At 40.5% G+C, this 21692-nt stretch overlaps 1 protein-coding gene across 2 annotated transcripts in view; it reads right to left on the bottom strand.

Annotated features, from left to right (window-relative positions):
- Window positions 1-21692, bottom strand: part of LOC117557108 (mannosyl-oligosaccharide 1,2-alpha-mannosidase IA) — a gene marked incomplete at its 5' end in the record, with an annotated part of 133450 nt that overhangs the window by 6957 nt on the left and 104801 nt on the right. Inside the window, 5 exon segments of one of the 2 annotated variants that reach the window (XM_034232796.1) lie at window positions 4873-5092; window positions 9244-9359; window positions 14207-14300; window positions 14718-14844; window positions 21176-21270. In XM_034232796.1, the coding sequence (XP_034088687.1) occupies window positions 4873-5092; window positions 9244-9359; window positions 14207-14300; window positions 14718-14844; window positions 21176-21270 (652 nt within the window). 2 annotated transcript variants of the gene reach the window in all.

The following is a 21692-nucleotide window of genomic DNA, read 5'->3' as shown; positions in this document are numbered from 1 at the left end:
CTTGAAATTCAGATATACTGCACACATTTTTTTTACAGTAATTTGTCATATTTTCCTTGCCTGTATAGTATTTCTAAATGTACTCTTATTAAATAACTTAAATTATTTTGCTGTGTTAACTGTGTTTGTTTACATTAGGCAAGTTTATTTATATAGCACCTTTCAACACAAGGCAATTCAAAGTGCTTTACAAAAAATGTAAGACATTAAGAAAATGGCATTTAAAGTCAGTCATTAAAAAGCAAAGATAATATCAATCAATGTTTATTTATATAGCCCAATATCACAAATGTTACATTTGTCTCAGTGGTCTTCACAGTGTGTACAGAATATCAGTATGACAATACGACACCCTCTGTTCTTAGACCCTCACATCGTACAAGGAAACACTTCCAGAGAAAACCCCACAGTTTAAAGGGGATAAAATAAAACATTAAAAGAAAAAATACATGGATAAAAGTTACAGTGCAGTTTAAAGAGCCTGTGACACGAGTTTCCCCCATCATCCAAACCCATCAATTTGAGTAAATATTGTCCCCTTGAAAATCGTTACTTAACTAATTTTGGATATTTGTACTTTGATAACCATTAATCTGCCCTTCAATGTTGACCATTTTCTGGATCTTCTCGGGGATTCTTCAAATCCCGCCAAATGATGTGTGACGTCATTGCGGGCACAGCGCTCCAGCTGCACCGTTCAGGATCCCAGCATCTGCATGTAAACGCACGATGGCGCACACAGCAGCAAGCTCAGACAGCGATGACAGTTTCATTTTGAACGTGTCTGAGAGCTCATATGAGGCTGAAGGATCGGTTGATGTTGTATCTGTTAGAAGTTTAGGAATTAGGTGCGTCAATATGGGCGATCACACGGTCATGTAGCCAATGGTGGACTGGGACTAAAAATCATCCCGGGACTCTCGACCGGCCCACTTCGGTACCGCTAGTAAATTGTCAACGGGGGGAGTGGGGGATGTGCTAGTGACTTATCCGACCGGCCCACTTCGGTACCGGCCAGTCCTCCACTGCACCCAGCCCACGTAAACTGTCAACGGGGGGCGCCTCGCTGCGGGGAAACGGTGGACATAGTGTCCCGATCGGAGTGGGAATAATAATAATAATAATAATCCGTGCATTTTATCCATTAATTTCCCCAACATTGTGGTGAAAAAAACACACGTTTAATCCATGTTGGTGTACTACAACTACAAAAAGCATCGGTTTGTTTTCTCATCAGGAAATGCAGACCGGCTCAAACAAACGATTTGTAATCATCATTCTCACGATCATTTAATGTATCATATGTTCGCCGAATTGACATGAAAGCACTAATACATGTAGTTTCATCCACTTGAGTTTACAACTACAAAAATAATCGATTTGTTTTGATATCACATCCGACGGGAGGAAATTCAGCAGCTCTCACTACCGATTTTTAATCCTAATGTAATCATCATCTTCACCACGATCATTTATGTTTATGTTCGCCGAATTGACATGAAAGCACTGACAAATATGAATATACTGTAGTCAACTTCATTACAACGTTATTAACGTGCCTAAACTCAGTAATTCACCATTTCTACGCATGACAACACACTTTGTCCGTGTTTGGCTCTCTCGCCGCACAGTGAAGCGTTCCCGCATTGACGTCACTTCCGGCTTCCCCCAAAACATCAAAATGAGTCGAAGGAATTTCCCCGCGATGTTCGAAATTATTGATATTTATCGGAACGGTATCGCACCTTCTTTTTTAAACTGACGGTTCGAGATTACTAGTAGCCCAATATTTCATTGCACAACAGTTGTTGGGATGCTGTCACAGGCTCTTTAAGATGTGAATAGTTCAATTAAAAGCAGCGACAAAAAGAACAATTAAGGAAATTCCTTGTATGTATAAAACGTCTCGGCAGTAAATATGTGAGTAACTATGTGTAATGTCATAGTGCTAGTAGAGATCGCAAAACTCAACATGGTACCTTTAACTTTTGTCTTGAAAAACCAACATCAAACTCACACTTCCCCCCCGTCCCTCCACAGCTCCTCTGTTCTCACATCCTTCTGATTCTTCACCTCTGGGTGCTTCCTGCCTCCTGACGGCCTGTTTTCCGCCTGTTTTGCACTAAATAATTCTCTGTGCTGTTGATGCTTGTGATTGGAATGCTAACGCTAATTCAGCAGAGGATCATCTGTAACTCCGGCGCAGACAACACAATCGATTTTTCCACGAGTTCTAAAGATGATTAGCACGCCTCTGTCAAACTCAATTTAGAAGGATTTGTTACTCCTGCTTTGGGGCCTGAATAGAAAACACGTTCCCAACTATCTTCTTATCCACCGGTTTCCTTTTGCAACACACTGCAGTAAATCCCTCCAGACAAAACAATCAAGTCTTATTGTTTCCTGTGAATTCCCTGCTGAGCATTAATGAGTTCAGATCAGAAAGGTATTTCATTCCTATATTTAAACAGTGGTGGAAATCAGAAGTGACAGCCCTAAGTGATAAAGGTTTAACTCTATCAGCTCACACATCTCAATAGCAGAAAGCTAACCATTAAAAGTCTATAGCCACTTTTTTCCCTCTTAAACCAATAACCTTTTCATCTTCCTTCTGCTTCCCGTGAGATCTCCATTTTCCAGCATCAGTTTGCTGTGAAGCTGGCGGGGTTTCAGAGCAGCAGCAGAAGGAGAGTCTTTATGGTATCTGTGTTTAAGACACAGCCAATCGCAAATCTCACTCCTCTCTTTCTCTCTTTTCCTGCAGACGGATAACCCGAAAGCTGCTAAGCACCAATCGGTCCTTTTTAAATGAGCGCAGAGAAACCTGGTGGAGGAGAGAGCCAGAGAAGTCTCGTGGGTCTGCAGATCAAAAGCATTTCAAGCGTATCAAGGAACCTGTTATGCGGTGAGTCACATGATCTCACCGACAAAGCCTTACAGCCCACCCAACAGAAAAGGGGGTAAAAAAGAAGCTTGAAATTAGCAGAGGAGATTATTGTCAGAGCTGAGATAGATGAGGGAGGAGAAGAGATCAAATAATGGTCGTTCCAACGGAAAAAATGCTTGTTGCTGGAAACTCTTCCTCGATTGCATTTATTTTCCTTTTGGGTAAATCGTCTTTTCTCCCTCATTTACAAAGTACAACAATATATGTTTTCTTTTTTGTATTACTGCCGATTTTTATTCCATATTTTATTCCATTTAATTTCTATGTAAATACTGTTACATTTTACTGTATTTTGTATTATTTTTTATATTTTTCTAGTTCTCTATCTGTGTTTTTAATTTTTGTTTTACTTTTATGTGTGCAGCACGACACCAAGTCAAATTCCTCGTACCTACCTGGCAATAAACCTGTTTCTGATTATATATCAGAGTATGTCTACTCGTCCATACTTTATCTACATGTTCTCACCTTGTCTCTTTTTATTCTTTCTCAGAATGTGATTATCAGTGTGTAACACACTTAGAGACAGCTCCATGTTTGCTGCCTGCAGCTGTGAGACGTTGGAGAATAATCGAAGACTTTAATTCTCCGCTGCTCCTTATTACGGCCTGTCGTCTCTCTGTCGAGGTGAAGCCGCCGAGAACGATTCTCATTTTGAGTCAGGGCAAAATTAAAATGCCCGCGGCCTATTTAATTTAACATGTGGCGCGACAACACTTTTCCTTTCACTGTAAAGCCACCTAACCTCTCCTAACAAGACAGATATAGTGATGCAGTGATGAAGCATAACCTTTTTAATTAGAATAGTCTGGATGTCTAAAACACGAAATGAGCTGGATCCAACAAGTAAGAACACCAAATAAATACTTATACGTTTTAATTTCAGATGATGGGAAGCATGGCTATAACTTAAAAATAAACTGACATGTTTTCATGTACCTAAGACATATTTGACTGCTCATCAGATCCTCTTTAGTCAGAAGATGTTTTTTCCATAACGCTTCAGGCTGGAATATTTCCAAATGTTATTCAATAACAAAATGATCTTTCTCCTTCTCACTCTGCCAGTCATTTCTGTTGATGCATGTAATGTTCTGCAGAGATATTCCAACCAGTAAGGCAGGAAATTAAATATTTTAACGAAGCTATGGTTTAGCTTCCACACATGCTGTTAGGTGAGCGGTGGGGTTTAATGGCTCGTAACCAGTTTATATGTTTTGTGCTGGTGGGCTGTCTTCTAAGTTTGTCTAAGAAGAGACCAAACAGTGAGCATAACTGTGTTTCTAAAACACGTTATTAAGTTTGGTTGTGCACAAATAGGAGCTGGATTCAGGACTCTATCTATAGTGCAATTACAAATACATAAAAAGTAAAATAAGAACTTTACATAAAGCACTTTGAACTGCTTTGTGTTGAAATGTGCTATAACACCCCTTGTTGTTAAATACCAACCAACTATGTGCAATATGTACTATATATATATAGTACAAATGCCGTTAATAACTGTGCAATATATACTTAGCTGCTAAATCCTAAGAACTGTTACAGGATGTGTATTTTGTAAATGATGTAACTTTTTTAATTTTTTTAATTTTTAATTATAATTTTTTTATCTTTAATATTTTTGTATGCATGCTTCTTAGGTAACATTAAGCTGTCTTTGGCTCTTTCCTGCTGTAACAATGTATATTTCCCCTCTAACTAATGAAGGTATTCTGATTCTGATAAACTTGCCTTGCAGGACAACAAACAATGGGCCACTCTCTGCTCCTCAATTCAATTCAATTAAATTCAATCCAAAACAAAATGGGCAGGAGCAGTTCAGTCTTGCCCTCCTCCTGGGTGGTGTTGAACTTTCTAAACCAAACTATTGGTCCCCTCTCGCAGTACAGAGTCTCACCCCCCCCCCCCCCCCGTCCTCTCACCTGAGCGGGTGTAGCTCTCGTGGCAGGTGTGTGTGATCTCAGCAGCCAGGTCCAGGTAGTGCTGCCTCTTCTCCGGCTCTCCATCGTCCGCCCCGATGCCGATCATGCCCCCGGAGAAGCAGGCCAGGTGGCCCATCTTGTGGTCCAGGATCCCCCCCCTCCACTCTGCCATGTAGGTCAGACCGCCGGGGGACTTCTGCACCAGGTTAGCTTCAATCGCCTGCAGGAACACACGGTCAGGAGGGTTTAATAGATAGATGGATGGATAGAGAGATAGAGAGATAGAGAGATAGATAGACGGATAGATGGATGGATAGATAGAGAGATGGATAGATAGAGAGATAGATGGATAGAGATAGATGGATAGATAGAGAGATAGATAGATGGATAGATAGAGAGATAGATAGATAGAGAGATAGATAGAGAGATTGATGGATAGATGGATAGATAGAGAGATAGATAGATTGATGGATAGATGGAGAGATAGATAGAGAGATTGATGGATAGATGGATAGATAGAGAGATAGATAGAGAGATTGATGGATAGATGGATAGACAGATGGATGGATGGATAGATAGGTACTTTATTGATCCCAATTTGGGCAATGTTTGCGTTGCAGCAGCATAAAAAGGCAATGTACATAAGAGAAATTAAGACACAAGAAATAAACAGTCCAAAATATTTCTGAAATAGAAATAAAATAGTATTAAAAGTAAAAAAAAAAAAATATATATATATATATATATACGTGGATGTGGAAAATATACATGTGGAAATACAACTTTCCAGTAACAAATACAATGCAGGATATTATTGTGCAAGAAATTGATTATTCAATATTAAATAGAATATAAATGTAAAATGTACAGTGGGAGTTTAAGTCCAGTTATTAAGAGAAGCTATGGAGCAGAGAGTTCTCTTCCAGCCAGGTGATGAGTAAACAGACATTATCTGAGGTGACAGTATGTGGGCTTTACACTTTATGTGAAATAAATCTTTGTTTGCAATACTTGTACTGGCAAAACCGAAGCCACCTAGCCTTAACTGTGCTACATTAAGCCAGTTAATAAGCACACTACTTAACATTGACTCCAAAAATAATTGGAGGTTTTACTCCCAAACACCCAAGTGGAATATATAGAATGATATCAGTGTTTTCTATAAAAAGCCTATATGAACAATCCTCCTACACACACATGAGGGATGAGTCTAACATGTCCGCATTTAAATGTTAAATGATGTATGTGTTGTAAGATAGGAAGGCGTATCTCTGAGGGATTTCATCTGATACCCTGTGAAGAAGACGTCCAGGACAGATCCTTTTATACACGATCAAAAAACATGAGACGAAGCAAAGAAAAAAAAGGGAGATGTCCGAGTCAAAGAAAGAAATCTGTATCTTTTATAAGAAATCTTAACGTCAGGTTTTGTTCCTTTCTGCCTCTTTACAGCTGTGTATACTTTAAATGCTTGATGTTTTTTAAGACACCGTTAGAAAGACAGATAATATCTCATCATTCCCTCTTATTTACATTTCTCTCTCTTCATCTCTTGTGTTAATTCTGTCTGGCATGATGCTCATCATGCATTTGAATGCCGGTTTGTACGAGTGCTGTTAATTAAAAGTGTAAATCCTCTCTTGAATCTCAGGTCCAACCATTCATTATCTTTTAACAGCTCTTTCATGATGAGCTTACAAAGAAAAGAGGAGGAAATTAAGAAATCCTCTTCTTGATTCATATGCAAAGCACTTTTGGTTTGTGGAGTGGGATATTTGAATTTTAAATGACCCAGTGAATGTGACCTAACATCCCTTTAACCACTGCTGTGATACTGTTCAGGAAAACCTTTCATTCTAAACGAGGGTTAATAAAGATGAAACCTGCTAATGACAAAACGAACTAATGTGTATAATATGAAAGCTGATAAATACCATGTTTCTTTAAAAAAAAAAAATGTTTTTCTTGAGGGCTGAGACTGATGAATCCCCCTCTAATGAGCTGTAATCATGGCATAGTATAATTGGAAATTGTTCCCTCATTCAACAGTGTTTTAATTAGTCTACTTTTAGTTGAATGCCAAAGATAATGAGCCTTCACCTTAGATCTCTGTATGAACACACAGTATATGACTTAATCTGATAGAGGGCCATTTAAATACCAAGTCACAGGGGAGAGAGGGCGTCTGCAATTAGTGCTTCTGCCTCTGGCTTGACCCTCGGATGAGAACTGAGGAAATATCAATGGCAATATGAAGTCATTGTCTCTGATACCGTAATTGTAGCCGGAGGGAATGTGCTTTACTCTGACATTATCTATATTAAACTAAAAAGTGTATGTTTAAAGCCAGCTGTGAGTTGTATTTTTTTCTGCAGGTAGTGGGTGGGAGTGCACCTTTCGCTACAAAATAAACACATGAGTCAGTGTCTGTCTAATCACATTAAGCAGTATCAGGAAGCCTTATGTCCGTTCCACTGAGAGCATCGCTGTCACAAAAATACTCCTGCTGTGTATAATCACGCTATAGTGCTCGGAATAAAAGCATCCATTACAGCTCTACCTCCGCTTCTGATCCACTGAATGCATATAGGAGAGAGACATGTCTACACTTCTATGGATAAAAGCTGTGTTTTTGAGTGACAAGACGATACTTTTCTTTGCACTATCACGCCATTATCGTGCAGTATAGTCACTTTCTGGCATGCGGCCTGTTACGTTATCGTGATGGCAATTCAACACATAGGGCGGATTTTACTTAAAGGTCCCATGTCATGCTTTTCTGGTTATTACCCGTCCCCTTGTGTGTTATGTAGCTTTTTATGCATGTAAACGGTGTGCAGAGTCACAAACCCTCAAAGTACACCCTGTTGCGAGTAAAACTCTAACACAGAAAAGACCTGTCTGTGCTGCCCCAGAACGCCTCGTTGGAGATTTCTCTTTTTCCATTGTTTACTTCTTGGGGATAGTGACGTATTTCGGGTATAGTTACGTTACGTCCGCGGAGTCGTTACGTTTCGACCAATCCGCGGACTTCCTCACACACACACACACACACACACACACACACACACACACACACACACACACACACACACACACACACACACACACACACACACACACACACACACACACACACACACACACACACACACACACACACACACACACACACACACATTTGGCGGGACGTTGCGAGGCTCACTGCTGCGAGGAGCGGGACCCTGAGCTGGCTCACTGGTGTGGGGTCGGCGAGACAGCGAGACACCGCGGAACTCAGCCTGAGCACACACACAAACTCCCAGCCAGGCTGCAGGTGTGTGTGTGTGCACAGGCTGAGTTTCGCGGTGTATCGCTGTCTCGCAGACGGCCACTGGGCTCACAGGGAGGGGGGAGGGGGGAGGGGGGAGGGGGGGGGGGGCAGGAGCTCCAACAAGGCGTGTAGGACAGAGAGTGAATACACATACTATACAGAGATGCTGTACGAGAAACCAATGTGAGTTTGGAACATTGTACAATATACATTTATTTTAGTAGACCTCAACAATGGAATTATGATCAGTAGAAATGGCCATGACATGGGACCTTTAAGAGTCGTCACATAAATGGTTGGAAATTGTTGTAAAACTGGCAACAATGACATTTATTTGATCAGATTAATGTTAATATCACAGCAACTTCGTAATAAATATGCACAAAGAGGGATTCAATGTATGCCTTTTTTCACAGTTTACCCTCAATATGAGGCGAAAAACAACAAGATGACAGGCACTGGCTCTCTATTATTTCAATATTCATTTATGCGATTCTGTGGATGAATAAACATGCAGCAGAACACTTTACATAAAGCAGGTGAGCAAACAGGAATTAAAAAACAAGCTTAACGTCGTGTCACTCTCCGTTTAACAGATCTTAAAAAATAGGCGGCAGAAATGACCCTTTATTAATGTCGAATTATGAACTTGATGAGACATTTTATTACGGTATTCAATGCAACACTCATTGATTAAGTGTCCGGCTATGATCATTAATAAAGGCTTCAACTTGCAAAATACTTAATCATCTTTAAAAAAGCAAGAAGAAATGGCAGAACACTCTTCTGCCTTCTTATTATTCATGTTTTGACTCAAAATATGAGCTGAATATCAAACGAGCATTGTGTCTCTTTCCATAAATGTCATATATTACATGAAAAAAGTTTAGCCTTCAACTATCCTCTAAAACTTTAAGCGGTGTACCTCTCGTTCCTCTTAGGTGTAAATCACTTTCCACTCTGTTTGATCGCAGGCATATGCAAATTACTGTAACTTTTATCGTTTCGGCTAAAGGAGCCATGCCTGAGCGTGAAATGGAAGATTAAAATGTCCGTACCTCCAGCGCGCCGTAGTACATCTTCTTTGCGTCGTCGTCCGACTTGTCTGACATCAGATATGATTTGATCAGATACTCGTAGAAACTGTCCCCGAGGCCCCCGATGGAGACGTGATCTGCGGAGAGGAAGAGGAGGGAGACAGCAGGGTCACAATCAGCTCTATCTGCAGGGCAAACAAAGACTAAAGAAGCGTTGAAAGGTTGGCTCAAAAGAACGAGTGTTTTTGTATGCAATTTTCTGGCGGTTGGAAGATGTTGTACACTTTTAAACTAAAAGATTGATTCCTGTGACAGTGGATAGTGTTGGACCTGTAGCAAACAATGTCACTACTGCTAGCTACAAAGTCCTCTACGTGTATTGGGGTTACAGATGGGGTCCAAAACTAGCAAGCCACAGGAATGTCTGGGAGCAAATACATTTTATATGCTACACAAATATGGACAGGATTCGTTGAATTTTCGGAATATTGGGTTGCAGATTAGCATTTTCAAAAGGGGGGTTCGTTTAGCATGAAATACTTGAAATAACTAAAGGATGAGTTAAAAAAAGAAAGTAGAAAGAAAGTGAGGTCAAAGAAAACTATTTCTGCAAAAAAGTTAGCAATGACTGAGACCCCGTCCACACAGAGACGAAACGGGTTTTATCCGCTACAGTTCTCTATCGTATAGACCAGGGGTACTCAAATACAAATCTTAAAGGTCCAAAATAAATGTTTCAATAAGACAAAGGTCCGTTTATTACGGTCATTCAAACTTTTAAACAATTGCAACAAGATTCTTAACACGAGGTTGCAAAAACAAAAATAATCTGTATGCAGCAGTTTTCATTGTTATTGTGTCTGTGCTTGACCCCTCAGAGTCGCAGTGTAAGAGCTGCACAGTTAGGAATAAAGGCAGCTGCACCCTCTTTCATTCAGCATTCCCATTATTGCTTTATAAATGTATTCCCCCTTGTGCGTCCACTGAGGTTCGTCAGGCCCAACACATCTTCAACAAACTCCCCCTTTGCCTCATCATAACAACTCACAAACAGCAGCAACTGAGCATTGTCAGTGGTGTCAGTGGACTCACCCACAGCTAAGGAAATGCACTGTGCATTTTTTATTCCATCACAAAGCTGATGAATCAAATCACCAGCCAGTATTTATGTTCTTCTGGTTGCTGTGCAATCTGAGAGGGGATTTGCTTGATTTTACCTGTTATTTCCTCTTTTTGTTTGCCTTCAACATGGTCTCCATCACTTCAGTCATGCATTCTTTTATACTGCAGTTATTATCCAGTGGAAAGTCCTTACCTACTGGCCTAGTTCAATCAAAGTGGTTACTTTTTTTTGGCTGGGCAGTGTAGTTTTAAACACCGTCTTATTTCACTTTCTCAGGACTTAAAACTGTTTTTTGGGGGCAGACCCCCTCAAAGAAAACAATATATTTACACACGTAAGGTCATCATCTTAATAGTTTTGTATGCTCATCCGTGAGCAGAGCATCAAGTTGGCATGTCTATTACAGCTGAATGCGGCGATTACCATCTTGTTCAGCAAAACGCCTCACAAACGTATTAAGATCAACAGCTTCAGTGCGTTTTGATTCAATGCTGAGTACAGCCAAACTAACAGTCTCTTCTCTGTCAGACCGCAAATACCTCATTCCTTCAGCGCTTGGGTCAGAATGCTTCTCGTTTTGCGCCGTCCAGTTCAAAATGAAATCGCCGCCAAATCGTATGTCCACGCTCGCGCCAGGACCGGGGGAGGGGTTACATGACGTGCATCTTGTGCTGCATTCACTTGCACTCGGACATTAGAGACTTTCTCTCATAAATGTCCGATGAGCCACAACTTTTCTTTCAAAACAAAGCTGCCAACTGGGGTGGCAGCTGGGGTGGCAAGGCCTATTTTTAGGGTGTCAGTTGCCACCCCGGTAGGTGAAACTAGGCTACTAGCTACAGTACAGATGGAACGAGATGAGCTGTTAACTCTCGCTCTGAATTTTTGTTGTTTTTGTTTTAATTCTCGCTCTGACTTAGACAGGTTGAAAGAGACACACACATTTTTCCCACCCGCAGTCCGCGAAGACCCGCCCTACTGTGCCTCTGATTCGCAGATTGTTTAGGGGGAAAAAACGCTGACTGGATGCTGAATGTGATTGGACCAAAGCGTTGACACACACAGGTGGAACACAGTGGAACAGTCAGACATGCAGAGCGCTGTTTGCAGTGGACATAGCGGAGAATTTTGACTCGTTGCGAATGCGTTGTGGCGATGTCTCACATATAATACAGAGAGATAATACATATTAAAAGTATAATTTGCTCAGAGTCCGGAGACAGTGCTGGTTCGGTCCGGATCCGGACCGGAGTCCGTAGTTTGAGGATGCCTGGTATAGACGGTTTGTTCACACGAGGCCGACACGGAAACGCGGATAACGATAACGACAACAGCTCCCAAGGAGGGTAGATCTGCGGACGAAACGTTCTGGGGGGCCAAACGGCTCTGTGTGTACGCCCTATACGGTCATTTCCTGATAACGATGAAGCCATAGCCCGCCTCTCTCTGCTGCTCACCCCCGCATCACCCGCGTCATTGCTGATGTGTTTTGCCAACAACAACAACAACAACAACAATGGCGGATCACAGGGTTGCTTTCGTGCTCCAGACGCTACTGACCTTGATACAGATGTTAGTGCAACAATCTACAGCTCCTCTACCACAACCATCAGCAACAAGTGGACATGGAGAACTACATGTTGCTAAATTCACCGCGGAGAATAAACAGAAGGGCAACCATGGCAACCATGCTCGGGGGGGGGAGTCTTCTTCGCTGCTTTTGGTGTATTTTGTGGCGGAAGTACAGCGCCACTTACAGGCCCGGCATATGTACTACAGTGTCTCCAGGAGGTCGAGCGGTCTCGTGTGGATGGACACGTTTCTTGAGCCGATTCCGTGTGGACAGAAGACTTTTTTGATATCGACATCGGTTTGTTTTCATTTTCGTTTCCGTGTGGATGGGGCCTGAGAGTCAGACATAAACATTTCAGATGTGTGTATCTCACACTGCACTCTAACTTTAATTCATGTGCCTTTGTTATTCATGTTTTATTATCTTATAACATTCCAATTCATATCCTTGCTTTTAAATGAGTGATGATGAAATGATTTTATAATATGTTTCTTAATGCTCTTAATGTCTTTCATTTTTGTAAAGCACTTTGAATTGCCTTGTGTTGAAAGGTGCTACATAACTAAACTTGCCTTGCCTTACAAAAGCTGGGAAGTTAATTATCTCATAAACGGCTTAAAACTTAAATATATATATTAAGAATAAATCAAGTTTGTTGTTTAATTCATCTATCCACTTAATACCGCTTATATATCCATTCATCTAATGAATTATACCTTTAAGCACCTTTATGTAACACTGTTACTGCACTATTGTTTTTATTCATCATATGCAAAATAATGCCAGATAAGAAGTCGTTGGCAAGGAACATCTGAAGCCTCAGGCGCCCGCTACACTGCTAATGCTAAATGTGTATAATACATAAATATCTTAATTGAAACTCTATAAACAAATCCTTTTTAGAGGCCACCAAGTCTGAATAAACTGTGTTTGGTTTTCTGGATTCAGTTACATAATCTTTTGTGACCTGTGGTAGACAATCCAATAAATGCTGCACTGTCTACATTTTGTCACTCTTTCTTTGCTTCTCTGGTTAATTCTAGGCGTGCACGATCATGTTCCATGAACCCACACGCTCTCTGTTCCCTGAGGGTAGAAAATAGTTTATTTGAACCTAAAATAATTATGTACCACACCTAAAGCTTTCTGTAAAGAGTGGCTGTAGATTATCCTCCATAGTTCACACTTTCATTATAAAGGTGAGTATGATATTGCAGTGGAGGCGTGCATCTCTCCACTTATGCTCAAAGCACACACACACACACACACACACACACACACACACACACACACACACACACACACACACACACACACACACACACACACACACACACACCACACACACACACACACACACACACACACACACACACACACACACACACACACACACACCACACACACACACACACACACACACACACACACACACACACACACACACACACACACACACACACACACACACACACACCTACGTTGACTCCCCCGCAAGGTTATCACAGAGCTGCTGTGTTTGTCCTTGACACAGACGGGAGAGGGTGAGCTGTGAAGCACCGATTTTGTTTCTCCCTTTGTGGCGATAAATATATAGTTTGCCTCTTTACACGCTCACCACAACAATTAGCCTCTGTAATCATCCAGATTACCACCTATTCAGGCCCGGAGTCGCCTTATCACCTTGTTTTTTTCCAGCTCCTTTCAGGTAAATCAGAAAGATCCAATTTCCTGAAGTAATTGAATTCATTATCATTTTAATAACCCGGAGCTTTGGGAGTTATATAGCCACTGCTATGAAGTGATATTAAAAGTGAAAGGGAATAGACGGATGGGTGGGTGACACAGACGAGCGGCCTGAAGAGCTTTGGTGCGTGAGCTGACTCCAGGTCTGTCAGCGGTGAGGAGCCCCATGACAGAAATGAGGAAGGTAGAAAATGTGAGAAGACCTTAAATGACCTCAAAGTTAAATATAGTGGATGTTACATTGTTGGAGGAACCTGGGACTTGAGATTCTCTTTGCCATACTTTGCTGGCGCTGCTGTGCACGTAACAATAAATAAAATAAAGCTTTGAATCTTTGAATTCTTAATTTTTGAACTTAATGAAGAGATAAGAAAAGAATGTGTCATCCTGTTCACCTTGTGTTTTTTCTTCTAACAATGTCAGAAAGCCCTTGGCCTTGTTCTTCGTTACAATGAGAACTCTATATCAAACATCTACTCGCAATAATTTAACAGATGTTTAATCAGAATGAAGCTCCCATATGAAGCTAACTCAGAACTTACGTTGGACCCAGTTGCCACTGACAGGACTGAGGAAGTTGGGGTACAGGCCGTGTGGCTTTTCAATCTTGTTCAGTACTTTTCTGATGTTCATCACCTGCAAAGGTACAAAGTATTATGGTCAAGATACTGCACGGAAATAGTTTTACACATTCAACATCTACCCTATCACTGCTTCAAGCCTGGGAAACCTGTTTAAATATATAACAAATAGTTTAAAAACATACCATTGTTATGCAAGTAGAATGATAGCAGAGATTTTTTTGACCAACACCATTTTTTCTTAACTTAAATCATTATTACTTTATGTACACACAGGTGCAAAAGAAAGTCACACCATAGTATTTTTCATTGTTAATCAGAATCATGATGCAAACATAATAATTCCTTCCAATAGCGTAAACTACAATATCAGTCAAAATGACCAAAACATTTGATTTCTTACCAATCCTTCAGCCCTGTAAAGTGAGAATGGAAATGTGATCTATATGTGTAAAATGTATAATTATATCACCTTCTCCGTGTAGATTGGATTCCTGGAGAGCTCAGACAGATGGACGAACTCGAGGTGGAGGGTCCCAAACTCAGCCAGGATGCTGCTCCCGGCTGAGGCCCAGCCCCAGCTCCAACTGGTGCCACTGCAACAAAAACCAAACAGGTGGACTAAGTCTCACAGCTGTGACTCTACAGAGAACACACCTTCATAACAAGGTTGCATACACACTGCATTGCAATTAGAAAAGTTATTCACAAAGGTGATGGAGCATTGTTGGGAAGGTCGTTTAAGATAATAATGATAAGAGGTACTTTATTGATTCCACATTGGGAAATGTTTGCAGCATAGAAAGCAAAACAAGCCATTGCACATAAGGAGAAAATTAGAGTAGAAATAAACAATACTAGAATTTAAACATCTAAAAATGGAATTAAACCAGCATTACAAAGTAGAAAATATACAGTAGACTGTGAAGATAAGACATCTAAAAACTCTGACAATAAAACACAATTGAAAGGCTTTATTCAAAACATTTTATATATATTTTGAATGTGAGGCTGTTTTTATATCGTCAAAAAACCCAATCAACAAACAAGAAGAAGTGTATTCATTTCCTCTAAAGGTGGGCAGTAAAGAAACCTGTTCAACGAGCTCCTCAACATCACAGCTTACCGTGTACTTGTCTTAAGTTTAATATGCTTCTTTATTTCAATGTTTGTCGGAGTTTATATTATCAACCACAGGTAGTTCCTGCTATCAAGGCAAGGCAAGTTTATTTATACAGCAACTTTCAACACGAGGCAATTCAAAGCGTTTACAAAAATGAAAGACATTAACAAATAGTTCAGCAGAAACATCATGAATCCCAGCCACTGTTGTTTTCTCTGTTACTGAGTGATGCAACAAAGCTACTTCCTGATAGCAGCCGCCGTTTTAGAAGTGAGTCCCTCTCAGTAACAGAAAGTAACCGGCTCTGAGTGCTTGGTGGACCTCTTGGCCTCTTCTTCAGATTCCCGCTTAATGCATCATAACAGGCGGGTCTTTTTTTGATTCCCTTTTCAGATGGAAATCATTAACCATCCACCGCACGTCTGTCTCCAGAGATGTGCATAATGCTTTCCATCCAAAGTGTATTGATCTATTTGAACATTCAGCGGTTGTCATCATTTGTGGTTTTGAGACTTGGACCATGAATCATCCGCATAAACTCGCTCTTCCTCGACTTTATGCAACACCAGAGCAGAAACGATACATCGATGGCCATTAGCATTTGACTGAAAATGAATCCCCAAAATGTTAATGTTCCCCTCTTCTATAACCGAAACAATTCATCGTTTATTTTTAAATATATTCTGGGTACGGTACGTTTCCCCATGCCATTTCAATACGTCACTTTGGGCAGTGGTAAATGTTCAAAAGGATCTGTCTGTATTTTATTGACCAAATTATTGTATGAATAATTCAAGAAAAGTTTTGGGTTGCAGCACTATCAAATGTATCAAATTAAGTTGATCAGCTTCAAATTCTTCTCCAAAGTTCATGCAACAAATATATGTTTAAACATACAATATTTTAATAAACTCACAAGAAGTCTATAACATAAACTGCACCGTCATCCACCTTTACGAAGGTTTATGGTCGCATTAACCTTGACTTGAAACTTGCCAAATTGTGTGTTTTCACTGTGAAGACAGCTTTAAAGGTCACCTATTATGCAAAATCCACTTTTTCCACGTCATTTACGAGTCTCTTTACTCAGAGGGGCTGTGTAAAGAGACTCTGAAAGTTTCAGGAACAAAGATTCTCTCTCTTTTTGTCCTGATCCATTTCTATAAAAACCTGTCTGAAAATGAGCTGATCAGATTTTGGCCACTTTATGATGTCATAACGATTTTTTGGCTTGTGTAACCATTAGCCAATCAGCAACCAAGGTAACCCCCCCCCTTATCACCTGAATCTCCTCCTAGAGCACCGTGTTCTTTTTAACCAAATATCTCTCAGAGGGGCGTGGGGAGTGGCTCCTTATTTTCATCTGAAGTCACAGACAGAGAATCAGCACTTTGGAAACAGGGCTGAAACAGAGAGGATTATGGGTAATGCTACAATGATCTGTTTGGTGTTTGGAGCCAAACACTTCAGAGACATGTTTTGTATCTGAGACCTATAATATATTGATGAAAAACAGTATAATAGGAGACCTTTAAAGAGTTACCCCGAAACTACGAAGACCAAGGTCAAGAACAGTGGAGAACATTATGTTTGATTTCCTCGAGTCAGTAAGGCTAATATCGGCGTGCAGATCTAATCCTCCGTTAATGTGCGGTCTCAGAGACGGTGCACTAAAGCTCTGATCACTGGAGGCAGAATATACCAGAATGACTTCACATATCCTCTAATAGACGCTGCAGAACATCACAGATCCGGTAATTAATTGAATTGAAATTGTAAGATGTAGATGGGAAAAAGGTGGGAGGTGGGTGAGTCAAAGGGTTTTCCACTCAGATGAATGCGTCCATTAAAAGTTTGGGGGCTGCATCATTAGAAGCTGTGGCTCGAGTCACATCGGAGTCTCCTTTGAGAAGAATCAATCTCAGAATCAAAGCAGAGGTGGAGACTTTCCACCGGCTCTCATTCATCTCATCAGCCCTTTAACAAACACAGACTCACTCTCTCATAGCTGTCAGAAATTAAATCAGGTGTGGAAGAAAATCTATATTACCTGTCATGCATAATGTTAGCCTAAATATTTCTACCCTTTGATATTTACTGGGGACACAAACACATAAATACAACTGTGTGACCTCTCAATATATGTAATTCATTTATCACATTGCAGTCTAGATGCAGTATCTACATGTCTGTCCAAAATGCTATTACATATTTGTGTCAATTTGCCAGAATTACCGTACAAATTATTGACTTTTTTGGGCAACATTTTTTTAATTTACTTTGAAGAGAAGAGTGAATTTGACCCAAAATATAAAATCAAAAAAAAACATATTTATTTCATGGATATTGAAGAAAATAAATGTAACTTAGGTTGCTATCAAGATCATCTTTTAGCTTTTTTAAGGGCGTTTATAAAAAAAAAAAAATACATTTTTTGAAATCATTTTGTAAGCGACTGTGTATCAAATGTGTTACAACGTGTAAACTTATATACATAAACAATGAAGAAGCCTGGTGTAAAAAGAGTCACTCGCTACAAAAGAAACCCACTTATTTTTCAAGAAAACTAACTTACAGATATTTATTAATTTAATGTTTATGTGAATGGGACAGATACACAGAGAATGGCACAACAACTATCCAGAACAACGCATCAGCTACTGTTCATTCTCAACGCCTGTCCCTGGACATTTTCAGTAAATATTGAACAGATGATTGTTTTCTCAATAAATCGTTTCATTATATAGAAGATAAGAAGCAGGAACTAGATAATGTTTTCAATTTTTGCTGGAAAAGGTATTAAATTATTGTTTTTACTGCATCAACTAATCCCTTAATCAAGCAATCTTTCTACTCCTTATAAAGAGAGAATAACAATGGAGGGGTAAGTGCTCCAGAGCTGAGCCTCAGTTCCTGTACTACACGCCAGTAGAGGAAAAAAAAAATCTCCCTCATAGTAACTTTTAGATTTTCCATCCATCCATCCATCCATCTTCTCCCGCTTATCCGTGGTCGGGTCGCGGGGGTAGCAGTTCCAGCAGAGAGCCCCAAACTTTCTTTTCCCTGGCGACATCAACCAGCTCTGACTGGGGGATCCCAAGGCGCTCCCAGGCCAGCGAAGAGATATAATCCCTCCACCTGGTCCTAGGTCTACCCCTTGGTCTCTTCCCAGCTGGACGTGCCTGGAACACCTCCCTAGGGAGGCGCCCAGGTGGCATCCTAACTAGGTGCCCGAACCACCTCAACTGGCTCCTTTCGACGCGAAGGAGGAGCGGCTCAACTCCGAGTCCCTCCCTGATGACCGAACTTCTCACCTTATCCCTAAGGGAGACACCAGCCACCCTGCGGAGAAAACCCATCTCGGCCGCTTGTATCCGCTTTTAGATTTTAAGATACATTATTGTTGGGTATTGTGTCTGAACTGTAGTTGTGCTGTGTATGGAGAGTGTTGTCTTAGATGCCGGTGCCAAAGAAAAATGTCCATTTATAGCAAATGTATGGACAATAATCTGAATCTGAGATATGGAGTGTGCAGATATCTAAAACTCAACCTAAAAGTGTATTTAACCAGAAAAAAAAACTTGGAGCTACATTTCCCTTCCAGGTATTTGACAGGTCACATTAACAGAACATGCAGGAGAACACTGAAAGCACCAAGAGTTGCTCAACAGTCAGTCACTTACAGCGTATAAGAAAAATATTTCCCACACACTGTCGGATCTGAGCAGCAGAACCCCCCGTGTGCTCAGAGCTGACTTACTGCTTGTGCTACACATTGCATATGTTCTTCTCAAAGTGACACGTGTGTGTGTGTGTGTGTGTGTGTGTGTGTGTGTGTGTGTGTGTGTGTGTGTGTGTGTGTGTGTGTGTGTGTGTGTGTGTGTGTGTGTGTGTGTGTGCGCACTCCGCTCTATGTCCCCCTATAACCCCCCTGTGGGCAGCCTGGTTCCTCCGGCCCATCTGCACCACAGACTGTGTTGGTGATGCAGTGGAAATGAAAGGTGGAGTGAGGTAATTAAATCCTCCGGCAGCTGTCCACACTGGCTGCTGGGTAATTGCTAGCAGGTGGATGACACAGGTGCCAGGAAGTTTCGTACAAAATATGGTTATAGAAAGAGAGGAAGCGCAGGGTAAATCAACTTAGATTTTATAAGCAGACATAGAAGGAGTTTACATTTAGTTGAATAACTTCCAATAATCAAACATGGCTGTGTGAAGGTAATACTTTAGATCATGGCACACTTCATCATTAAGAAAAAGCCTTTCAGATATTTTAATCCGTAGATCCTTCTGCTACTACTGCAGTATTCGGAGTAGCTCTCAAGATATACCTTTTAGTCAGCATTACACAAAATATGAGCTTTCTCTCTCTACAGATCATACTGATTTAATGGAAAGAAAGTTTCCTCACACCTTTAAGCCATCATTCGAAATTGTAGAAAATTCACTATTTTACTCAGAAGTTTAATGCTATTTAGCAAACACTGTTTTTACGCTTGTAAAATAAAAAATGGACGCATGTGATTGTTTGTTCTGAGGAACCCATTTTGTATGTAGCCTGCTTATGTATTTAACTGTACTTTTTCTCACTACTGTCTCACCATTTTTGTAACCTTTAAGTAATTTATTTGTAATGTCTTCATGTAAGTGTTAATGTCATGGATCGTGTTCAGTAAAAAAAACTCAACATATAACATTGAGTAAGTAAGAAAGGTTTCACCTGTACTTTAAATATCAATAATAAGAGCTCTTTTTTTTCATACCATTTAGAAAACATCTCCTCTGTTGTTCATGCAGGAGTCGGGCTGTGGGCACGGAGGCTAGCGATGATCATTTGAAAGTCAGCTTTCATCAGTTTGTCAAAAAAAGCTGTCTCACTATTAAATTGTAAAATGAAAATACAGAAGGCTCATTTCCTCTCTGCAGACCTGCCACACACACACACACACACACACACACACACACACACACACACACACACACACACACACACCACACACACACACACACACACACACACACACACACACACACACACACACACACACACACACACACACACACACACACACACACACACACACACACACACACACACACACACACACACACACACACACACACACACACACACACACCACTTGATGTTGTGATGCGTAACCATGGCATTAACACCCAATTGTGTCAATAAAGATGTTTTGATTATAAAGGTAATGGTTTGGAACAGATTAAAAATGAACAACTCGTTTTAATACATGCAAATATTATTCATGTGATCTTCCAAAGTGTTTATGAACACAGATTCATTATTATCCAAATGTTATCGTCATTGTAAAGCTCAGCCTGCAGCTGCTCCATTGTCAACAAACAGAGACTGAGCCTGTTTGTTTAGACCTGTTTTCCTTTGCTAATTTAGTTTTCTTCATTTATTTTTTTATCCACGATAAATTAGAACTATCATTTCAGAAAATTCACGTGGCTCTCACTTTTGTCATTAAAAGATTTGGATCTATTTTTTATCGTTTTGCAACATTTATGTCTCAAGGCAGCTGAAAGTAAAAAATCAGTGTCATTTCATGTAAGTGAGGATATAGAGGAACGCTGAACCCAATGTGAGATCATTTCTTGTTTGTTGACATTTCTCACTTCACACTCGGCTCACGTTTTGGAAATAAGCTCTGCCTCTGGTTGCCAAGATGAATAAAATGCAATATGTGCTGATTAATGCCAGCCAGCAGGAGAACTTGAAATTGTCTGTTATCGGGGATGGAGGACTTCTGGAGGTGAAGGCTACTGCTGAGACTCACCTCCCCAGGTTGATGACTCCTCTGGGGATTCCTGTCGGCGTGTTGAAGGCCGGCAGCAGTTTCTCTCCCAGCTCCACCACCTTTTTCTTGTAAAACTGGAAAAAAAACATAAAAAAGGGGCAATCTGGTGAATAGACAGCATATGTAGAAACCAGGGCTATCAACTTTAATCTGTAAACGCTGACGATTAATCTAGAAACCTTAACGTGTAAAAAGAAATCAACACAAATGAATCACCAAGTTTGATCTTAACTTCTTCACGTAAGTACAGCGTCGATGTTTACCATTCATTGCAGTAAAAAGGCAAAGAAAGAGGAGGTATGGTGCATGCTACATGTATTACACTGACTGGAAACCACTGAACGTTGGTAAGCACTAAGCAACGGCACCCCTAAGCTACAGTATGACAAATAGCAATTGCACTTGTTCGCTTAAGGTGGGATGAAAACAGAGGAAAGGTTTTTTGCCGAACCATGAGCCACTTTCTTGAAGTTGTACAGACTTGCCACCTCTTCTC

Source organism: Gymnodraco acuticeps, unplaced genomic scaffold, assembly GCF_902827175.1.
Source record: "Gymnodraco acuticeps unplaced genomic scaffold, fGymAcu1.1, whole genome shotgun sequence".
Classification (NCBI taxonomy): domain Eukaryota; kingdom Metazoa; phylum Chordata; class Actinopteri; order Perciformes; family Bathydraconidae; genus Gymnodraco; species Gymnodraco acuticeps.
The sequence above is the reverse complement of the archived record's forward strand: the minus strand, read 5'-3'. Positions and strand labels throughout refer to the sequence as shown.